At 50.8% G+C, this 21,989-nt stretch overlaps 1 protein-coding gene across 2 annotated transcripts in view; it reads left to right on the top strand.

Moving 5' to 3' along the window:
* Positions 1-21,083, top strand: part of KIAA1614 (KIAA1614 ortholog) — a 41,762-nt gene extending 20,679 nt beyond the window's left edge. The window contains exons 6-11 of one of the 2 annotated variants that reach the window (XM_029935261.1): positions 1-1,244; positions 2,840-2,996; positions 4,515-4,773; positions 15,163-15,290; positions 15,846-16,030; positions 19,875-21,083. In XM_029935261.1, the coding sequence (XP_029791121.1) occupies positions 1-1,244; positions 2,840-2,996; positions 4,515-4,773; positions 15,163-15,290; positions 15,846-16,030; positions 19,875-20,068 (2,167 nt within the window). In that variant the 3' untranslated portion in view covers positions 20,069-21,083. Of the gene's footprint in view, positions 1,245-2,839; positions 2,997-4,514; positions 4,774-15,162; positions 15,291-15,845; positions 16,031-19,874 lie in introns of those variants that run through there. The other variant, XR_003906850.1, reaches the window with a different exon arrangement.
* The last annotated feature ends 906 nt before the right edge of the window (positions 21,084-21,989 follow it).

Below are 21,989 nucleotides of genomic sequence, written 5' to 3'. Positions count from 1 at the left end.
AGCGGCGCTCTGCAGGCTTGCGGGCAGCCTGGACCCGGGGCCCGTCCTGGCGCCGCCGACCGCGCGCGGCGCGGAGAGGAAGTGCCGAGTCTGCGGCAGCCGCATCGATGACCGACGGCCCGCCCAGGGGAAGGCGAGCCCGGACCCGAGGGCCTTCCGAGAGCGCGGCTGTGGGGCTCAGGGGGTACAGGCGGAGCCCCTTAGCCCTCGGGGCCCGAGCCCCCTCTTCAGGCTCTTCCCTGCCGAGCAGGGGCTCCACGCGGAATGGATCCGGGAAACGCACATCGGAGACTCGGCGCTGCCCGAGGAGGTGGACTCCGCCCTAGACAGCACGGACACCTCGGACAGCTGCAGGACCGACAGCGAGGAGGCAGGGACCTCACAGCGCCGCAGGGCCCGCGGCCCTGCTCGAGGCAGCAGCCCCCATCCGCGGGCCGCCAGGCCTCTGGGAGGCCCCAGGTCGTTCCGGAAGGCTGAATCCCAGCTGCCTGAGAGCCCTCAGGCCCCGCACTGCCAGCCTGGGGTTGATCACGTGGAGGCTGCAGATGAGGTGAAAGAAGGCAGAGGACAGCCCGAGGGGACTCTGGTTCCCAGAGAAGATGCTTTCCCTAAGCCTCGCATCCCAGAATCCAAAAGGGCTTCCCTGGGATCCCAGTGGCAGCCTGGCCCTGCGCTGGGAAATCACTGGCTTCAGCCGGTGGATTCCACGACTCTGTGCAGGACCGCCTGTGCCCCTTCCTTGCAGCTGGGGTCCTTGGCGCCAGGCGGCCAAGCCCAGGTTATAGAAAACCATGAGTCTCTGGAGGCTGTCTCTGCTTCCTCCCTGCGACAGTGCCATGGAGAGCCCTCTGCGCTGCTCCAGGCCCAGCAGCCGACCTCTTCCGTCTGCCCTGGAGGCTGGGTGCCAACCCCTCCATCTTCAAAGAAGACCACCTCACCTGTGCCTCACAGGAAAGCGGCCCTGGCTAGGCCTAGCAGGCTGGGTGAGCAGGGAGAGCCTGTGGACACACCTCTGCCTTCTTCAAGAAGTGTAGTTCCCAGGACCTGTGAGCTCTCACCCTCACAGACCCAGCCCTACAGCTCCCAAGTCGGGCACCCCCTGTTGGTCATGTCCACCAACAACTGCAACATCAGCATGCCTCCGGGGCTGCAGGAGCCCAGGGGAGGAGCCTCCCGTGATGGTCAGGCCCAGGCGGACAAGGGCCTCTGCAGCCAGGAGCCGGCCCTGGAGAACCTATTGGATGGTAAGCCGAGACCCCAGGCCAAGCATCTGAGTCCTCCTTTACCTTTCATTGTAATAGATGCACACTCCCAGCAGCCTCTTGGAGCCCTTCAGAGCAGCAGCACGTGTTCCAGAAGCGATGGGGTCTGTGGACTGGCTGCAAGACTCAACATCAGCCTGCAGGCAGATTAGCCAACTCTTGCTGGGGGGAGGTAGAGAGCAGGGAGAGGCAACAGCTCCAGATTTACTCTTTGCCTAGAGCAGTAAATGTCTAAGAATCACATGGTTGAGGCCCTTTCCTTCAACATCTTCCTTTCATTGATTCCCTCATTCATTCATTCAACATTGAGCACCTGTTACATGCCGGGCACCATACCAGGTACTGCAGGAAATGCATAAGTGAATGAATTCAGCAGGAGTCCTGCCCTTTTGGGGCCACGAAGATGTGCTGTCTGGAGGGCACAGTGACCGGTGGGGCAGAGCCCTCCCAGATCCCCAGGAAGCCCTGCTGGGTAGGCTCGAGGTTTCAGCAGGCAGGGCTGCGGAAGGGTGTAGGGCATCAGTAGCTTTAGGCTCTGATGCCTGATGCTGTGATCTGAGGTGAGCAGCTCGGCCATTTGCGCTTAGGCAGAGCTAGCAGGTTCACCCCACACAGCCTCGCCTTAATGTGGCCATGACTTAATGTGTCCCTAGGGCTCAGATGGCTTGGGAGGGAGCCAGGGCTTGGAAGCATGGTGGAGGAGGAGAGGGCAGGGAAGTGACAGACTGTGGTGACCTTATTGAGGATGTGGATGCCAAGCACCCCCCCCCAGTGTGTTGGCCACCCCCTCCCCTGCAGGGGGACATAGACGGTTTCCCTCACCCTCCCTTGCTCTTGTGAACCTTAAAAGCAGGCACTACCTTGAGCTGCTTTTTGCCTTGTTCTAAGGTGTAGTTTCCTTCCATGGGGTGGGCTCTGGGCCAGCTGCTGCCTTCCTCTACCTACTTTCTGAGGAGCTCCTATTCTACCAGCTGCTGGCCTTTCTGGGCGGCCTGGCCATCACCTCCTCAGACTCCTCTTCTTATTAGCCAGGAGGTCCTGGGCACACCACATAAGCCCTCTGTGCTCCAGGCTTCTCCTCTGTAACCCAGGGTAAGAATAGAACCTGTCTTCCAGGAACCCATGAAATAATTTCTGTAGAGGGTTTCATTTGTTGCCTGTCACATCAAGAAATGCTCCAAAAATGGCACCTGTCATTCAAACTGCGAGACCTCGAATCCAGCAAGACTGTGGTTTTCATCTCAGGAATGCAAAATTTCCCTGTTCCCAACTGTGTCTCTTGATCTAGAAGGGACATGACTTTCCACGAGCAGTTTCTCACCTATAGACAGTTATGAGTCATCTACTCTGTGCCTGCTGCCGTGCCACAGGTGATGGGCTCTAGCCGTAAGCAAGGCCCCTCGTCCCTGTCCTGCTGTGTGGGTGACCGACCACTGCCTCCACCACTCTCCTGGGGCCCCCAGTTCTCTCCAGCTTCCTCTGGCTCTCCTGCCATGCCATGTTGTGGGGCATGTCCCCTCCCCTGACCATGACCTGTGAGGATGGCTCAGTGACAGGGAGGGCTGTGGTTGTTGCAGGAGGACACCAGGGCCCTCTCGGCTCAGCAGCTGTTGGCACTGTCAGCTCCGTGGGCATCACCCTCTCCCTGGCCTCAGAGGAGACAGAGTCCAGCCAGGAACCAGAGGGAGGCCTGCAAAGGACAGAGTTGAGTTCCAGAGGTCATGTGTCAACTCGGTGAGTGACAGGAGCAAGAACTCTGGCTGCAGGAGGTGAGGGGTGGGGTTGTGGGGCGCGGGGTGGGGAAAGAGACCCCCGCCCCCCCTCATGACCAACCTCACTACTCCCAAATCCTTAGAGCGTTCCTGAACTTGTTCCAGGCATGGTGCCTTAACACGCCTCTCCCAGCCATTTTCAGTCTGAGGTACTTGTGTATTCATTCCCCAAGCCTCAGGCTCCAAGTACTGTGCCTGCCAGGCACAGCTGGGCAGACAGTCCCAGCCCTCAGGGTGCTCCGGGATGAGGCTGTTTGAGAGGGCTTTTTTCAGACTTGGATGTGGAGGAAACGGGCCAGCATCCACCCTTCCATTCTGTCCCTCAGCGCGGAGGGTCTGGGTCCTGGCCCTGGGGCCCCAGAGCCTCCGTGAGCCAGTGCTCTGGCCAGGACCTTCTTTTCTGCACTGTACACCATTCCTGGCACCCCTGAGAGCCAGCTGTCTATCTCCAGCGCTGTGTGCTCCCCAGAACTCCAGCCCCCTACCTCAGTTTCCCCTAACGTCTCCACGAGTGTGCCTGAGAGACCCTTGACGCAGTAGCTTCCTCGGGTCCTCTTCCCAGCAGACACTCCTCGCGCACCGTCATGGTGGCCACTCCCTCTTCTCTGCCTCTCTGCCCCACTGGCATATCCCCTCCAGCTCCTACATCCTCCTTTGTCACCTTTCTCCCAGTCTGAGCTGCATTACCTCTTTCTGACAACTGTCGCCCTGTCTGCTCTCTGCCTTCACTCTCGCCCCCGCACTTCCGTCTCCGCACAGCAGGCAAAGGTATCTTTTTATAACTGCAATTAAATAATGTCATTCCTCCTGCTTAAAACTCCCAGTGATTTTTCTTCTCCCACTTGGGATAGAATCCCAAAACCTTTCCTTGGCTTAAGTGCGCCGTGTAATCTGGCACACCCGCTGACCTCATATGATCCCTCTTGCCCCCTTGCTGGCTCTGTCCCAGTGCTGGCGGCCTGGCCCTGTTGTGCTCTGGAAGGCTCGGAGCTTCTTCCTGCCCCAGGGCTGTGGCATCGCTTTGGCCTCGGCCAGATGGCTCCTTCTTACCGTTCAGTTCTGAGCTTAAACAGCATCTTCTCAGAAAGGCCTTCCCTGGCCACCTTGTCACTTTCTGCTTGACAATTCTCAACGGTCGCTGCTAGTTTTTCTCCTTTGTTCACTAGTCTGTTGTCTGTGAGCTCCTGAGAATAAGGACCTTGTCTGTTTACCACAAGCCCCAGTGCCTAGAAATACTGAAGGGATGAACAGCCGGAGGCATGGGCCAACCTGTGGGTGAGCATGATACCAAGGGTCCAGTCTAAGCTCTTCTAAAAGTTACCTTAGAAGAGCGTCCTGCACACGCCCCCTCAGCCTCTCTTTCTGCAGCCACTGTCATGGCCTCCACCAGGCCCGGGTGCTAGCCCAGCTGGGCCCACAGGACCCTGAGGTGCTGTCTGCCCTGCCCTCTGCCCCCTTCATGTCCACCCTTGCATTTCAGAGCATCACCGGGGGTCAGTGCGGGACCTGGCCCGCCCTCCGCTACCCCTTCCGACAGGAGCAAGAAAAGCGGCAGCAGCTTGGCCTCCACCCTGGGGCTGAAAAAGCTGTTCTTGGCCCTGGGCCAGGGCACAAGGCCCAAGCTGGGCAAGGCCCGCAGCTACAGTGTGGAGCAGCTGCGGGACCCTGCGCCTGGCCTGGCATCCCACACCAGCACCCCCAAAGTGAAGAGGGCCCCATCGTTACAGTCCCTACATCTGGTGAGTCTGAAGGGCCCCAGCCAAGAGGTGGGCAACGCCACTGCCTGTGGAATGGAAGGTGACAGGAGCAATGAAGGGCAGAGGAGGCCACTTAGGGAGCCCAGGTGGAGAGAGGGAAGCTACTGGCCTCCCCACAGTTGATCCATGAGACCTGGCTTCCCCTGGACACATGGGGTGGGCAACATCCCACAGTTCTGTTCTTCCAGCCAGGTGTCTCAGCTCGGGCATGTCCTAAACTCCTCCTCTCCCTCCCCCCAACTCTGCCACCTCTGCCAAGTCCTAGAGTCTACTGCCCAATCATTCTGGAACCTTCTCCATGGTCACAGTGACTCTGTTAGTCTAGCACAAATCACTCTGCACCCAGACTGACATCAGGCATGACTGATATTAGGCATGTCTTTCCCCACCTGGTTCCACAGGGGTCCTTCTGATGGGCACATCTGGTTATGCTGGCCCCTTGCTGCACATCTGCCTTTGGCCCCACAGGATGAAGTTCAGATCACCTGCCATGGCAGAAGGCTTCTGTGATCTGCCTTCATCTCTCCTCAGTCTCCCTCTAACACCTGACCCATTATCCTTGACCTTGCAGTTCTGTAGTCAGGCCACATATCTTCTGACTTGGAACCTTCACCTGAAATGTTTCCCCCACCATCCCTCCCTGCTAACATATGCTCATCCATCAACACTTCAGGAATTGCCTCCTCCATGAAGCTACTTCTAGTCTTTTCTTGGGCTGACCTAGGGGGCCTCTGTTCTGTGTTCCCATCTCATCCTGTGTTTCCCTTCTTTAGGGAACTTGCCACATAGTATTTTAATCAATTTCTGTATATCTCCCCTCACTGGAATGTGAATTCTTTAAGGGAACACCACTTGGTCTTTCTATTCCTAGTACAGGTTTCCCCCTCTGTCCAAAAGTAGTGTTTCCTGTGAAAACTTCCATAAGTCAAAATGGCATAAATCGAAGAAGCAATTACCATTAAGTTTATGGAAAAAGATTTTGAGCACCCTCTGACCCAAAAAATAACCTCTTTCAGGCTTTTCTGCTACCCTAGGACACATTTTGCTAATGGATGCACACCATAAATCAAGATAAAGCACAGATGCTCACAGATGCTGTTCAAAGCTATGGCGGCTTGATGCTGAGATGCTGAGTGGGGTCCCTGGGGAAGGAGCCTGACGGGGCCACTCTGGGTGTGCTCCCCCATAATGTCTCAGTGCAGAACAAATGCTGAATGCTATTTTTGCTTCTCACCTCTTTTTGTAAAAGTGAAAATTTTTTCAGATTTCTTTTGGTTAGTCAAAACAGGTACTACTGTAGGTCTTTCATAAAAGCAAACTTTCAACAAGTGAGGGATTCCTGTGCTGAGTAGCAGGCTAATAGATAATACATATTTAAGACACAGTGAATGAAGAGGCGGTCAGTGAGTGAATGACTGACTGCAGGGCAGCTAGCTGAAGTTCTCTTCCCCCGTGCTAGCCGATCAACCAACAGCAAACCAACAACCATGTGCTAACTCTCATCCAGGTTTCTGAAAACCCTGCTTTGTTCCAGGTGTTTCCAGGTATCATGTTTGTTCTTTTGTTCCCTGCCCCTGCCTGTCCCTTTTGCAGAGCAACGCAGGTGATTGTGGTTTGGGACAATGGCAGCTTCCATTTTTCAGGCTGAGGTAGGGAAGAGAATGCAGGCTGAATGAAAATGCTGTCAGTTTGTCTTGTACCAGGAGCCGTACCTAGTATGAGGTTGGTGCTCACTACATATTTGCTGGATGAATGAATGGAAGGCCAAGAAACAGAAGCAAAGTGATAGTAAGCTGGACAGAAATGTCTAGAGTGATGCTGTGCTCCAGGAATTCACTTTTCTCATGAAGTTAGATTTGTCCAGCCCTGTGTGTCTGAGCCATGGTGTCCGCATGTATCACCACCAGAACTTTGATCTCTGTAAACCCTCAAGGGAAATGACCGTGCCATTGGTGTGGCAGCAAGGTTATCAGGAATGTAAGCTGTGTGGGCAAAGATAGAAAGGAAGCTGGCCAACAAAGGGTGGGAACAAGTGCAGGGTGGACTGAGCAGCACAGGGAACTGTCCAAGGAAGATAAACATGACTGTGTCTCACCCAGAAGTATTTGTGACACATCTCAAGGCGAACTACCCCCTTTAGACTGTCTCTTGCTGCCTTAGACTGGCGCTGCCAAGTGTGGGCAGGTGCTCGCTGAGTCTGGTATTCATGTCGCCCTCCTGGGTGGGCCGTGGCCCCATTCTCACACCCAACCACATTGGTGGCTCCCATGCTCCCCTACCCCCTGCCCGTGGCTTTTTGACATTTGACCTCGCATCATCTGGAATGCTCTTCCTACTCTCCTCCCTGGGGAACTCCTCATCTTTCAGGTCCAAGTTAAGCATGACTTCAGGAAGCCTCCCTGAATGCTGATCCAAGGCTGGGACCCTTCTTAACCTCCTGATAACATCCCTTATTGCTTGAGAGCGTGGGCTCCAAATGTGATAAATAATACACCTTGTGGTTGTTTAAAAGCCTGCTACTCCCTGCCTACATCTCCACCTCTCCCACCGTCACAGTAGCCGCCTTATTGGGTCAGTTTCTAGAACAAGAGCTAATCTTATAACCTGATTAACATCATTCTGTGTGTCCTCAGCAGGCTGTTTAAGGTCCTTCCAGTCCGGGCCCCTGGCTCCAGCCCATCTCTTATCGCCTCTGCAGACCAGCCCCCCAAACCGTGTTCCAGAATGTATGCTTTCTCTTGTCTCTTCATGTCTTTGTGCCTGCTCTTTCTTCTGCCTGGGGCACCCTTACCAATCTTCACCTGGGGAGCTCATGCTTCAAGCCTGACTTGTGTCAGTTTCTCCAGTGTCCCCCAGTGACACCTCACAGGTGTCAGTTTCTCCAGTGTCCCCAAACCTCCTAAACTGTAGTCTCTCTGCTTCCCCTGCACATCCATCTTTTAGCCCAGCACATACAACATGAATTTAGGGCTGTTAACTCACCTGTGCTAACCCCACCTCCATTGATGGGTGAATTCCTTGAGGGATTTTTGTCTTGTCCACCTTTTTATGCATAATGTTTTAAGGTACATACTTAATAGTTAACATACAGTGTTATATTAGGGTCAGGTGTACGATATAGTGATTCAACAATTCTGTGTAATACTTAGTGCTCATCGTGATGTGTGTTCTCTTAATCTCCTTCGCCTATTTCAACCATCCCCCTGCACACCTCCCCTCTGGTAACTACCAGTTTGTTCTCTATAGTTAAGAGTCTGTGTTTTGGTTTGTCTCTTTTTCTCTTTGTCCATTTGTTTTTTTTTAATCTTTTTAATTAACTAATTAATTTCTTTATTTTTGAGAGACAGAGCATGAGCAGGGGAGGGAGAGAGAGAGGGAGACACAGAATCTGAGAAGCAGGCTGCAGACTCTGAGCTGTCAGCACAGAGTCTGACTCGGGGCTTGAACCCACAAACGGTGAGATCATGACCTGAGCCAAAGTCGGACACTTAACCAACTGAGCCACCTAGTTGCCCCTGTTTCATTTCTTAAAGTTCTCTTTCTCTGACTTACTTTGTTTAGCATAATACTCTGTAGATCTATCTATGTTGTTGCAAATGGCAAGATTCCATTTGTTTTAATGTCTGGGTAATACTCCATTTTATATATATATATATACACACACACACACACACACACACACACACTTCTCTATGTATGTATCTATCTATATTTATATTTATCTATTCATCTATCAATGGGCACTGGGACTACTTCCATAATTTGGCTATTGTAAATAGTGCTACAGTGAACAGAGGGGTGCATGTATCTTTGGATTCATGTTTTCATTTTCTCTGGGTAAAAACCCAGTAGTGGACTTGCTGGGTAATGCTGTTCTTCCCTTTCTATTTTTTTGGATTAGTTTGAGAAGAATAGCATTAATTCTTCGTTATATTGTTTGGTAGAGCAGCACTTGGGTGGCTCAGTTGGTTAAACATTCAACTCTTGATTTTGGCTCAAGTCATGATCTCATGGTTTGTGAGCTCAAACCCTGTATCAGGCTCCAAGCTGACAGTATGGGGCCTGCTTGGGATTCTCTCTCTTTCTGTCTCTGCCCTTCCCCTGCTCATGCATGTGCTTGCGCGCGCGCGCGCTTTCTCTCTCTCTCTCTCTCTCTCTCTCTCTCTCTCTCTCAAAATAAAATAAATTTAAAAAGTAAAAAAAAAAAGGAGAATTCACCTGTGAAGCTCTCTGGCCCTGGACTTTTATTGGGAGTTTTTGATTTCTGATTCAATTTAATTGCTGGTATTCAGTCTGTTCTAGTTTCCTATTTCTTCCTGATTCAGTTTTGGGAGGTTACATGCTTTAGGAATTTATCTGTTACTGTTGGCATATGTTTCATAATATTCTCTTATAATCCTTTGTATTTCTGTGGTATCATTTATTATGTCTCCTCTTTCATTTCTGATTTTGTTTGTTTGAATCCTCCCCCCCCTTTTTTCTGATGAGTTTGGCTAAAGGTTTATTGATTTTGTTGATCTTTTCAAAGAACAAGCTCCTGGTTTCATTGATCAACTCTAATGTTTATTATATCCATATATATTATATTTCATATTTATTATATCCTTCCTTTTGCTGGGTTTGTTTTTTGATCTTTTTCTAGTTCCTTTAGTTGTAAAGTTAGGTTGTTTATTTGAGATTTTTCTTGCTTTTTGAGGTAAACCTGTGTTGCTGTAAACGTCCCTCTTAGGAAAGCATTTGCTGCATCCCAAAGATTTGGACCATTGTGTTTTCATTTTTATTTCTCTCCATGTATTTTTAAGTTTCTTCTTTGGTTTCCTGGTTGACCCATTCATTTTTTTAGTAGCAAGTTATTTAACCTCCATGTATCTATCTGTGTTCTGTCCAGATTTTTTTCTTGTGGTTGATTTCTAGTTAAACTAGAAACTAGAAAAGAAAAAAGTGGTCAGAAAAGATACATGGTATGACTTTGATCCTTTTGAATTTGTTGAGACTTGTTTTGTGGCCTAATATGTGATCTGTTCTGTAGAATGTTCCATGTGCACTTGAAAAGACCATGTATTTAGATGGAATGCTGTGAATGTATCTGTTAAGTCCGTCTGGTCCAGGGTGTCATTCAAAGCCACTGTTTGTTCATTTTCTGTTTGGACAATCTGTCCGTTGATGTTAGTGGGGTATTAACGTCCTCTACTATTATTGTATTACTATTGATTACTTTATGTTTGTTGTTAACTGCTTTAAGAATTTGGGTGCTTCCATGTCGGATACATTAATACCTACAGTTGTTATATCTTCTTCTTGGATTGTCCCCTTAATAGTGATATGGTGTCCTCCTTTGTCTCTTGTTACAGTCTTTGTTTTAAATTCTATTTTGTCCAATGTAAGTATTGCTACCCTGGCTTTCTTTTCACATCCTTTTGCATGCTAAATGCTTCTCCATCCCCTCACTTTCAATCTTCAGGTGTCTTTAGGTCTGAAATGAGTCTCTTGTAGGCAGCAGGTCTTGCTTTTTTATCCATTCCATCAGCCTATGTTTTTTAGTTGGAGAGTTTAGTCCATTTACATTCAAAGTAATGATTGATACACATGTACCATTTTATTACAGAGTTTTTTTGTAGTTCTTCTCTGTTCCTTTCTTCTCTTGCTCCTCTCTCTCACAGTTTGCTGGCTTTCTTTTGTCATGTGCTTCTATTCCTTTCTCTTTATATTTTGTGTATGTGTTACTGGTTTTTGATCTGTGGCTACTATTGGTTTTGTATATAGCATCTTCCGCATATAGCAATCCATATTAAGTTGATGATCGCTTCCATTTGAACCCATTCTTTACTCCTCTCCCCCCACCCCATGTTTTAAGTATATGGTGTCATAGTTTACAGCTTTTTATTTTGTGAATACCTTGCCTGATTTTTATAGATATACTTAATTTTACTGCCTTCGTGCCTATTAGGTTTCTTACTCCTACTTACAGTCTTTCCTTTCAACTCAAAAAGTCCCTTTCAACATTTCTTGTAGGGCTGATTTAGTGATCATGAACTCTTTTATCTTTTGTTTCTCTGGGAAACTCTCTATGTCTCCTTTTCTGAATGACAGCCTTGCTGTAGAGAGTATTCCTGGCTGCAGATTTTTCTTTCCAGCATTTTGAATATATGATGCTATTCCTTTCTGGCCTATAAAGTTTCTACTGAAATATCAGCTGATAGCCTTCTGGGGTTTCCTTTGTGTGTAACTGTTTTCTCTTGCTGCTTTTAACATTCTCTTTCTCACTACTTTTTTACCTTTTTAATTACTAACTGTCTTGGTGTGGATTTCATTGGGTTGGTTTTGTTGGAGATTCTCTGTGCCTTCTGGCTCTGGATTTCTGTTTCCTTCCATAGATTTGGGAAGTTTTGTGCCCCCTTTTCTCTCTCTTCTCATTTTGGGATCCCAATAATGAGAATGTTATTAACTTGATTGTGTCGCTGAGTTTTCTAAGTCTGTTTTCAATGTTCATTATTATTTTTCTCTCTGCTGTTCAGTTTGATTGCTTTCCATTACTCTGTCCTCCAGGTCAACAATCCTTTCTTCTGCTTCCTCTAGTCTACTGTTTATTCCTTCTAGTGTCTTTTTAATTTCAGTTATTGAGTTCTTCATCTCTGATTGGTTCTTTTTCATATTTTCTGTCTCTTTGTTAAGGATCTGAGGTCCTCCAATCTTAAGTCCACTGAGTATGTTTATGTCCATTACTTTAGATTCTTTATCAGGCATGGTATCTCTATTTTGTTTAGTTCTCTTGCTGTGATTTTGGAGTGTCCTTTCACTTAGGACATATTTCTCTGTCTCCTCATTTTTTCTACCTCTCTGTGTCTGTTTCTGTGTGGTAGGAAAGTCAGCTGTGTCTCCTGCTCTTGAAAGTAGTGGCCTTGGGGCTCCTGGGTGGCTCAGTTGGTTAAGCTTCTGACTTAGGCTTAGGTCATGATCTCATAGTTTGTGAGTTTGAACCCCATGTCGGGCTCTGTGCTGACAGCTCAGAGCCTGGAGCCTGCTTTGGATTCTGTCTCCCTCTTTCTCTCTGTTCCTCTCCCACTCATGCTCTGTCTCTCCTTCAAAAATAAATAAACATTAAAAATTGTTTAAAGAATGTAGTGGCCTTATGGAGACAAGGTCTTGGAGTGCCCTTTAGTGTAGTGCCCCCTGTTCTCCAGAACCTGACGCATCTGGCAGGGGGTCTCCTATGTGTGTTGCGTGCACCCTTCTGTTGTGGCTGAGCTGTTTTGTCTTTAATCCAGCTGTCTGCAATGACTCTCTTTGCCTGTTATGGGCAGTGTTTGGCCTCTATGGTGTTAGTGGGCCACTCCTGGGCTGCCTTTGGCTTGAGTTGAGTCAGGGTAGGCATTTGCCAGAAATGCAGTAGCACTGAACTACAGGGTGCTTTCTCTGCATTGCCCTCTGAGAAGCTTTTGTTGGTGGCTGGGGCCTTCATCAGACCAGATTGTGGTGCTAGGGCCACGGGCTGATGTGTGTGGTCGTCTGCCCCTCTCCCCAGGGTAGGGGTCACTGTCAGGGCTTCTTTACACACTGCCATACTTGTGGCACCACTCTGGATGCACTCCAGCCAAGGCCAAGGCTTAGTGGAGGAGGCAGGGCCACAGGAGAACGAGGGTGTCAGCACTGTGCTAGTTCCCCCAGCCGGCTGTGTGTCTGGGCTGGGGGCAGGGGAGGGAAACGGTTCCTGTCAACTTTGTGTTCCTAGAGAATCCTCCCAGAGATCCCTGCCCTTCCAGCACCTGCTCTCAGATTAGTAAACAGATCTCCCATATACCCCAGGCATTTTTCAAACTGCCGCTTCTCTGCTGCACCTCAGCGGGGCTGTTTGTTGTACTGTCTCTTTAAGGGCGGGGATTCTGTTTCCTATCATCTTCCCAGGTCTCCCAGAGCCAAGCCCACTGACTTTTAAAGTTCCAGGTGTTAAGCCCTGGTAATTTTAAGACTGCACAGGGGCGTTTGTGTGGCTCAGCTTCGGCTCAGATTGTGATCTCATGGTTTGTGGTTTTGAGCCCCGTGTCAGGCTCTGTGCTGACAGCTAGCCTCAGAGCCGGGAGCCTGCTTCAGATTCTGTGTCTCCCTCTCTCTGACACTCCCTACTTGTGCTGTCTCTCAAAAGTAAATAAATAAAAATGTTTTTAAGAACGCATAAAATTAGCTCCCCCCCCCCCTCCCCGCCGCCGCTGCTGGTTTTCAAAGCCAAATGTTATGGGGATTCATTTTCCCTGTGCAGGTTCCTCATGCCTGGTGCACCTGATGTGAGGATCTGGGCCCCTCCTCTCTATGTGCCCAGCCTCCCTCCCTCCCTGGGACAGTCTTGTAGGTCCATTTAGCTTCCAAGCAAATCTCCACCCCTTCTACCCTCTTGGACGTGGACTCTTCTCTACAGTTAGCTGTGGACAGTCTGGTTTTTTTTTTTTTTGCTTGTTTGTTTGTTTGTTTTTTGTAGGGATGACCTTTATTCAGTCTGTAGAAACTGAAAAGAAAAGGCAAACTTTGATATGTAAGCCATTATTTTTACAAAGTTGTTGTAATCCCACGTGTCACTGTGCTGTGGTAAAAGAATTCTTTTTTTCTTTAAAAAATTGTTAATGTTTATTTATTCTTGAGAGAAACAGCATGAGTGAGGGAAGGACAGAGAGAGAGAGGGAGACACAGAATCCAAACCAGGCTCCAGGCTCCCAGCCATCAGCATAGAGCCTGACGCGGGGCTCACTCGAACTCAGGCCCTGTGAGATCATGACCTGAGCCGAAGTCGGACACTTAACTGACTGAGCCACCCAGGCACCCCTGTGGTGAAAGAATTCTGGTCTCCAAAACCATAGACATGTAGGGGCACCTGGGTAGCCCAGTTTGTTAAGTGTCTGAATCTTGGTTTTGGCTCAGGTCACAGTCTCACGGACCTGACAGTGGGATTCTGACAGTTCTACCAGTGTTTGGGTTGTTTTCTGGTTATCTAATGTGGAGTTATCTAATTATGTCCATGGGACTAGGTGAGATTAGGGTCTTCGTGCTCTGCCAGTTTCCCTGGAAGTCCTTAGATAAACATTTTTAATGTGAACAAGTATAAAAAGGATACTAAAAAAAAATCACAAAATATTTAATATTTTAATTCTAAAATCATATTTATTAATTTGCTTTTATTTTTTTCTTTTTCTTTTTAAAAATTTTTTAATGTTTTTTATTTTTGAGAGACAGAGAGAAACCACATGAGCAGGGGAGGGTCAGAGAGAGGGAGACACAGAACCGGAAGCAGGCTCCAGGCTCTGAGCTAGCTGTCAGCACAGAGCCTGATGCAGGGCTCGAACCCACCAACTGTGAGATCATGACCTGAGCCCAAAGCTGGATACTTAACCGACTGAGCCACCCAGGCGCCCCGCTTTTATTTTTTCTTAATGAGAAAATTAGAGTTTCATAATCAATGACATTATTAGTATTCTAGTACTAAGTTTTTTCAGCCAAAAAAAAAAATTGAACCTGCAGATCGCCTGTATAGGCCCATCTATTTCAATAAATCATGGTGATTTCATGATGGGCACTTTTTTTTTTTTTACAGATTCATTAACTTTACTTTTTTTACCATGAATTTTTTTTAATAGTTTCTTTTCAAATTGGTTTCCATATAACACCCAGTGCTTCTCCCTACAAGTGCTTCCCACCATGACCATCACCCCTTCAGTCCATGGTTCGTTTTCAGTATTCAGTAGTCTCTCATGATTTGTGTCCCTCTCTCTCTCCAACTCTCTTTCCCCCTTCCCCTCCTTATGGTCCTCTGTTAGGTTTCTCCTGTTAGACCTATGAGTGCAAACATATGGTATCTGTCCTTCTCTGCCTGACTTATTTCACTTAGCATGACACCCTCAAGGTCCATCCACTTTCCTACAAATGGCCAGATTTCATTCTGCCTCATTGTCATGTAATACTCCATTGTGTATATAAACCACATCTTTTTGATGCACTCATCAGTTGATGGACATTTAGTCTCTTTCCATGATTTGGCTATTGTTGAAAGTGCTGCTTTGAACATTGGGGTACATGTGCCCCTATGCATCAGCACTTCTGAATCCCTTGGGTAAATCCCTAGCAGTGCTATTCCTGGGTCATAGGGGAGTTCTATGGATAGTTTTTTGAGGAGCCTCCACACTGTTTTCCAGAGTGGCTGCACCAGTTTACATTCCCACCAACAATGTAGGAGGGATGGGCACTTTTAAGTAGTGACAAAAGCTTATAACATTACTCTCTTAAAAAGCCTTCAAGTTCCTGGTTCAGGTCTCTGTGAACCGCCCCCCCCCCCCCCCCCCCCCCCCGCCACTTCTTTTCTCACCTGCAATATTGGATCTTTACCACCAGGTGTCACCCTCTCACCAACATCGGAAAGCGGTCTCCTTTCAGAACCTCCATTCTCTGCTGAGAGGCAAGGGTGACAGGTCCAGCCTCTACGTGGTAGGAGAGCCAGGGGACCACAGTGCAGATGGCCGGTAAGAGTGGGCAAGTGGTGTAGGGGTAAACTTGGAGCATGGGCAGTGGACCTATGAGCCTCAGGTGCCACAGGTAGAGTTAGAAGGTTTGATTCCTCTATCCCTGTGCTAACGACATCCTGAGATCAGGATGTTCAGAGACCATTCTTAGCCCAGTTAAAGATCAGGTTAGAGATCCAGAGACAGGGCCCCCAAAGAGGTATCTGCCCTGTGACCCTGCCTAGAGAGGCCCGACCCTCTGATGAGATCCTCTAGGCTAGCTGGTTCTTGCCTGGAGCCCCATGGAGTGTCTTCAGGGGCCTGTTCACTCGTGGGATTTTTATATAACATAGCTTTGTTAGATTCTCCTAGAGGTCTCTGCACCCACAAAGGTTTAAAGCCGTGTGTCCAGGCCGGGGGGGGGGGGCCTTAGTGGGGGGCACCGCTGTGACCACCCTCCAGCCTTGGTCCTAGCAGGTCCTAGCAGTCAAGAGGCATCTGTCATCTTTAAGGCAGGGAATGGTGGGGCCCCAGTGCCCAGTCCTCTTTGCACTCACTGTCGCGGTCCCCTGGCAGGCCGGCCAAGGCCCCGCCCCAGCGTGCCCTCAGCGTGGAGGACGTGAGCGCCCCCAGCCAGGTGCGCACGGTGGGCCGTGTGGTGGAGGTATTCCCAGATGGCACCACCCAGCTGCAGCTACAATGCTCCCCGGAGGGCACTTTTGGCTTCTGTGTGGCCTCCGGGAATGGGCGCCGGGACTCAGGTAAGCACCCCTCCCCTTTCTGGGCTCCACATCCCTGGCGCCTTAGCAAACCACAGCAATGCCTTTTGGCTGTGATCATTTCCAGTCTGTGGCTGGGATGTGGAGCCCTGGACGCAGACAGCCTCGTAGCAAAAGGACTGGAATTCTCTGTTCAGGCGCTCTTCTGGAAGGGTCTGGTGTGGGGCCTGACTCCAGTGCCCCTCTGCTGTCTGCTGATGTCTTGAAATAAGAATCTTGAAGGCCATCTTTTCGTTGTAGCGCCTAAGGGACTTTGTGCTTGCCGGTTCTCAGCGATCCCTTTGATGTGGCTGGCGTGTAAATGGTTCCCTTCCTCCAGCTGCGAGGATGTCTGGGCATGTGGAATGTGCCTGCCTGTCTGTGCGTCCAGGTCCCTCCCTCGGCACCAGCTCCAGAGGGTGACGCTCACAGGGATCCTGCCCTGGCTTCACTCTGCTGGGGAGGGTTTGGTCCTGGGCTTTGATCTCCTAGTCAAAATCACTTAACCTGGGAAAAATCTGCTCACTGCCAGATTTGCAGACCACAGCAAGTTCTTACATCTGTTCTATCACTCATTGTTTCAACACATTTATCCTGAGCACCTACTGTGTGTTTTAGTTGCTGGGTATCTGGCAGTAAACAGAACAGACAAAACGCCTGTTCTCCGGAGTCCACATTCCAGTGAGGAGACAGATTCAGTCAACAAAAAGGTTTACATTTGTACATATTTTGCGTTATATGTGCCACACAGCAGAAACTATGAAGACACCAATCCAAACAAAGCAGGGTCAGGGCCCGAGAGTGGGGGATAGGAGTGCCAGTGGGGGCAGGGGGGACAGCTTTTCTGTGTAGAGTACACAAGGGCTTGGCTGTTGGAAGAACTGCAAGGAGGCGGGGTCTGGACAGAACCGCAAGAGGAAAAGACAGCGCGGAGCTCAGAAGGGCTTTGACTTTCTCTCCAAGTGAGCTGGGAGCCACCAGGGGCTTGGAGCGGGGACTAATGTGCCCTGACTTGCGCTTGTAACAGTGTCACTGACCAGCTGCTGGACTGTGGATGGACGCTAGTGGGTTGAAGGTGGACCAGTGAGACCAGGTTTTAAGTTATTTCAGTGGAAAGACTTGACAGCGGTGACTTGGGCTGGGGAGGACAGCGGAGGTGGTGAGAAGTGGTTGCGTTCTGGTTGACTTGAAGGCAGTTTGGCTCCGTTTGCTGATGGATTTTATATGAGCCTGAGAGGGAGAAGATGAGTTTCTCCCCGCTCTGGACCTCAGGAGGGGACAATGTCTGTCCTCGCAGGGAGATGGCATTTGTGAGCCTGTGCTGATCATCATAAAGCCATTAGCAGGCTGTGAGCAGCTCCGCCTTTTCCCTCAGCCTTCTCTCTCGGGTGAGAGGCAGTCGGCCTCCCACAGGGCTGGCATGGTGTGTACCCCAGAGCCTCTGCTGGCTGTGTGACCTGGAGCACAGTTCTCTGTACCTCCGTTCTCTAATCTGTAAAATGAAGATAATAAAACCCACCTGGAAGAGTCATAAGGAGCACCCGGTGAGGTGCAGAGGAAAGTGCCAGGTTCTTTTCTCCTCTTCCCTCTTCAGAAAGAGAATTTGTATTTGGGGAGAACTCCAACAGAGACCGCTATGACCCGCACCACCTGTCTGTCTGTGTGAGGTCACACATAACTGGCCGTCCTGCTGTGTGCCTCATCCTCCCCAAAAGTCCCGTTAGGCCCCTTTGCAGACAGTGGGAGCCCCTCCACCATCACCTATCATGGAGTCAATGTAGGATGGGCAGGCATCTCTAATGACAAAGGGCTCCTTGGGTTCCGTGCTGGCCTGCCCCCCAGAGCAGCCCTCTCCTGGGTTGATACGGGCTCTCCCCTGTCCTGCCCAGGTGGTGCCCTGCTCCCGCCATCAGACATCACACAGAGATCCGCAGGCACACGGAACATGCCTGGCGCTGGTGGCTCCTTGCCGTAGACGGTCCTCCAGCAGCCTGGGCTCCCTTCTGCTGGGCCTCAGGGGCACCGGGAGCTGGGGCCGGCCTGCATCCCTCGCTAAAACATCAGGAGACTGGTGTTCACCTGCTGGCTATCACATCCCGTCCTACACAAGCATTTGAGAACAGAAGGCAGGCTTCACCTTCTGCTTTGGAGTACCATAGGGACCCTACCTGCTTAACAAAGGCAATTTCCGGCAGACAATAAATACCTATGACTCTCTCGTCACAGATTTGTCGTGACTTTCCATTGTGAAGCCTACCCCAGAGACTCCCCCACAACGGCTGGCACAATGTCAGTGTCTGGTCCAGCTCTGGCCACTACATGCCTTTGGGGGTTCTCATCACTCGGCACCTGCCTGTCTGCTGTAGGGCCACCATTCCTGTAGGCAGCCCCCCGCCCCCCAGATGTTACCAGCACACTGACGGGGCAGGCAAGCCGTCAGAGCCCCAGACGGAAGAGGTGGAAGATGGGCTGTGGAGATGGGGCGGGCGGGCAGGGAGGCAGCCCGGAGGCAAATGCACTGCTTGTCCAAGAAGCACTTAGAGGGAGTTCCACACCGCAGCCCCAGGAGAGCAGACGTGTCAAGAGACTGGTGTAGCTAAACTCAGAGGTACCAGCCTTCAGGTGCTTTAAAGGGGCAGGTGGTGCTTCCACATCCTGGTTCAGAGGGCAGCTCTGGAGAGCTTGGTTTCTGCTGGGGACAGAGGCTGGGCTGAGCAAAGCTCCTGAGGGGCTGTGGGGGCAGAGGGAGGACCTGCCCCAGGCCCCAGGGTGTTAAATGCCTTCAGGCCAGATGAGGAAGAACTGGATGAGGTGCCCTATCCAGCCTTTTCTAGAAAGGAAGCTGATTCCAGAAAGAGGAGGGAGAGAGCAGCGCACAGGCCTGGCCAGCCTGGGCTGGGGCGCCTTGAGGGTGTCCGCAGGTGGCGTCTGCTGCTCAGTCCGCACCCCAGGCTTGTGCGCTCAGATACCTGCGTGCACACGGCCTGTGGGGCAGGGGGGTGGCCAGCTTTCCCTAAAAGACCCTTTAAGTTGAAGGGGAGTTTGGAAGGCTTTAGCAGTTGAGGTGAGAAGGGTCCCTCAGCAGGACTCCCCCGTGCAGCCAGGAGAGGCCAGGGGAGCTCCACCTCGCCAGCCCCAAGGCTCCACAGGGCCTGCTCCCCCGACATGCGTTCCCCAAGTTGGATCCAGGGCGACGGGAGAAGCAGGTGCTCCCCAGCTCACTCTGCACCTAAGACACCAGGGGATGTGGTCATACTGGCCAGGCAGGGCCTTCTCAGGGGCAGTGTGGGGGACAGGACGTGTGTGAGGGAAGGACAACTGAGCCACCACATCCGAGGAAGATTGAGGCCAGGGCTAGTCCTAGACAGTAATACTTAGATTTGACCTCAGCCATGTTCATTACCCAGGGAGCCTTCCTACCACTCCAGCTGCTTCAAGACAGTATTTATGAATCCTATACCTAGCGTGTAGGTCATCGTCTTAATTTCTAAACGTGTTTTCTCCTTATTCTACAATCAAAGCTCATCCCAGAAAAAGGTAAAGTTAGCTCATTCACACTGGGGTATACACGAATAATAACAGTTTAAAGCATTGTTGGCCCCACGGGCATTTTAAAAGAGGAGACAGAAATGAAATTACCCCACGAGGGCGGGCGTGCTGTGTCTATGCAGAAAGCCTTGTGGTTATGAGGGATTATGAGGGTGTGTGTGCATGTGCGTGCATGAAGTGCCCTGTGTGAGCACCTGCTTCCTCACCCCCACCCTAAACAGCACCCACCTGGGCAGCTTTCCCAAGAGCTGCACGTCCTTGGATTTCATCAGTTAAATTGGTCTGTGTTCCTTTGCAGGGCTCTATGTGCAGGAGATGGCTGATGCGAGCATGGCCAAGCTGTACTCGGGGCTGCTGGGGGTAGGCGATGAGATCCTCGAGGTGAATGGGGCCAAAGTTGCAGGGCTGGGCTCGGCTCATATCAAGGAGCTCCTGGCCCACGCGGACAGCTTGTCAGTCCGAGTGCTGAGGCAGAGGCCCGTCCCGCGGTGACCCAGTGCTGCTCCCACCCGGCATCGTCCCTCCTGCAGAAGCCCTGACCTGGCCCAGGAGGAATGGAAATGCACTGCACAAAGCTGCTTTGTGGAAGACAGATGACAGTGGCACGTAACCCTTGTGGCAGGGCGGCCGTGACTGACCACTGTATGTGAGGGCAGGAGCCTGCCTGTGGGTTTTATTTAAGGATGTTAATTTATGTGGAACTGGGGAAAGAAGACCTGGATCTCCTTCCATGCCAGAAATGGGCTCAACCTCTTTCCTTGTTGGCAGGAGAGAGATGCGGCAGGCACTGGGGTTGGCCCCTGACCGCCTCCTCACCCCCACGTCCTGCCCCGCTCTCTGTCAAGGGCTCCCCCAGCCTCCTCACACTTCAGAACCAAAGAAAGTGCTTTGCCATATTGGCCTGAGCCTGCCTTTAAAGTCTTTTTCCTTCCACATCCCGTTGGACACTTTTGCTCTTTTTCTGGAAATGGCCAAAGTGTCCTGGAGTGACAGCCTTACAGCCACGGGCCATATCTTCCAAACCAAAACTGGAACATGTGGTCCGGAGTGAGACCATCTAGGAGATGTTATCTGGTAGCCAGAACATTAAGAGTCTCTGGGAAATTTTTGTGACCTATCTATAAAGTTGAAGGGAAAATAAAATGAAACAGAGACCAATTTCCGGGAAGACCAGCCATGCCCAGTGGGACTGGCCAACCCGCCCCACCAGCCTACCCTCTGCTCTGCCCGGGGTAACGCTGGGGCTGGCGGGAAGGGTCTGTCTTCCTTCTCCTGTGGAGTGTGGGCACGGCTGCGGCTGATGCAGGCTGTCCCCAGCCGCAAGCTCTCTGCCCAGACGCACCGGTGGCAGCTGTGGGTGGGTCAGCAGGAAGTGCAATGCCAGGGTGCGAGCAGGGGGATGGGCTGCCCCGCCAGGTTGCTTCCCTGCTCTAGGCCCAATGGGTTGGGACTCTCTGGGAGTGGATAGCCGTGTGTTACTCTTAAATTATTAAAAAGCAAAGCTGAAGCTTTTCTCGCTCCAAGTTGCTAAATTCTAGGTTGGATGCTCACTTAACCTTGAGTGGCCAAGAGCAGGGGGGGCCTGGAGTGGAGGAAGAGGGAAGGAGGACACAGACACAGAAGTGAGCTGTGTTGAGCATGCCAGAAGGGAAGGCTGGGGCAGTCCCCTGGGATTGGGGTGACCGGGTGGATGCAGAAGCCTCCAGAGACAGTCCTCTGGCTGAGAGAGGAGCCTGGGGCAAGGTGCGTTTATGAACAGGAGAGAGAATGGATCTGGGGGCCTCAGGTGGGTGATGCTGGGGTGGGGGGGTGCAGTGAGCAGCTCAGGGCTGTTTTAAAACTTGATAAAATGTACAGCTTTCATTAAAATGAGTCATAGCAGCTTTCACTGGGCAAGGTCACTGAAGGGTACATGTGGCCTGAGGGAAAGATGATGGGGGGAAGGGGCAGGCAATTCTGTGGAATGTGTAGTGAATGTTCTCCTGTAGTTAAACCCCCCTCTTTACTGCCCCCCGCTGGAGGCTAGGGGTGAAGGGTGCTCCCAGAGCCCCAGAACCAACCTGGGGCCCCCAAAGCATGGAAATGGCCCCATGGCAGGACACTAGAGTCATGGGGAAATCCTGGTAGGTCCTTTACCCCCAATTCCTGACCTTGAGCTCATGAAACTTTGGGGAAATATCATATTGAAAAAACTTACAGGGGCAAAGGCACCTCTGTTTTCTCTGTATGGTGAGGACAGCATGGCTTTCCAGCTCCAGTCGGGAAGGAAGGGAAGTATGGGCTCCAGCCAGGACAGGACTGGGAAAGGTCTCTAAGGAATCCTGGGCGTCTGCTTTTGTTACCTCCCAGGGACAGGGACAGGCTCTGGACCATCTTATTTAGTCCTTAAATTCAGACCTGCCAGGTATGCCCT

This window comes from Suricata suricatta, chromosome 3 (assembly GCF_006229205.1).
Source record: "Suricata suricatta isolate VVHF042 chromosome 3, meerkat_22Aug2017_6uvM2_HiC, whole genome shotgun sequence".
In the NCBI taxonomy this organism is placed as follows: domain Eukaryota; kingdom Metazoa; phylum Chordata; class Mammalia; order Carnivora; family Herpestidae; genus Suricata; species Suricata suricatta.
Note: the sequence above shows the minus strand (reverse complement) of the source record. Positions and strands in the feature narration are given on the sequence as shown.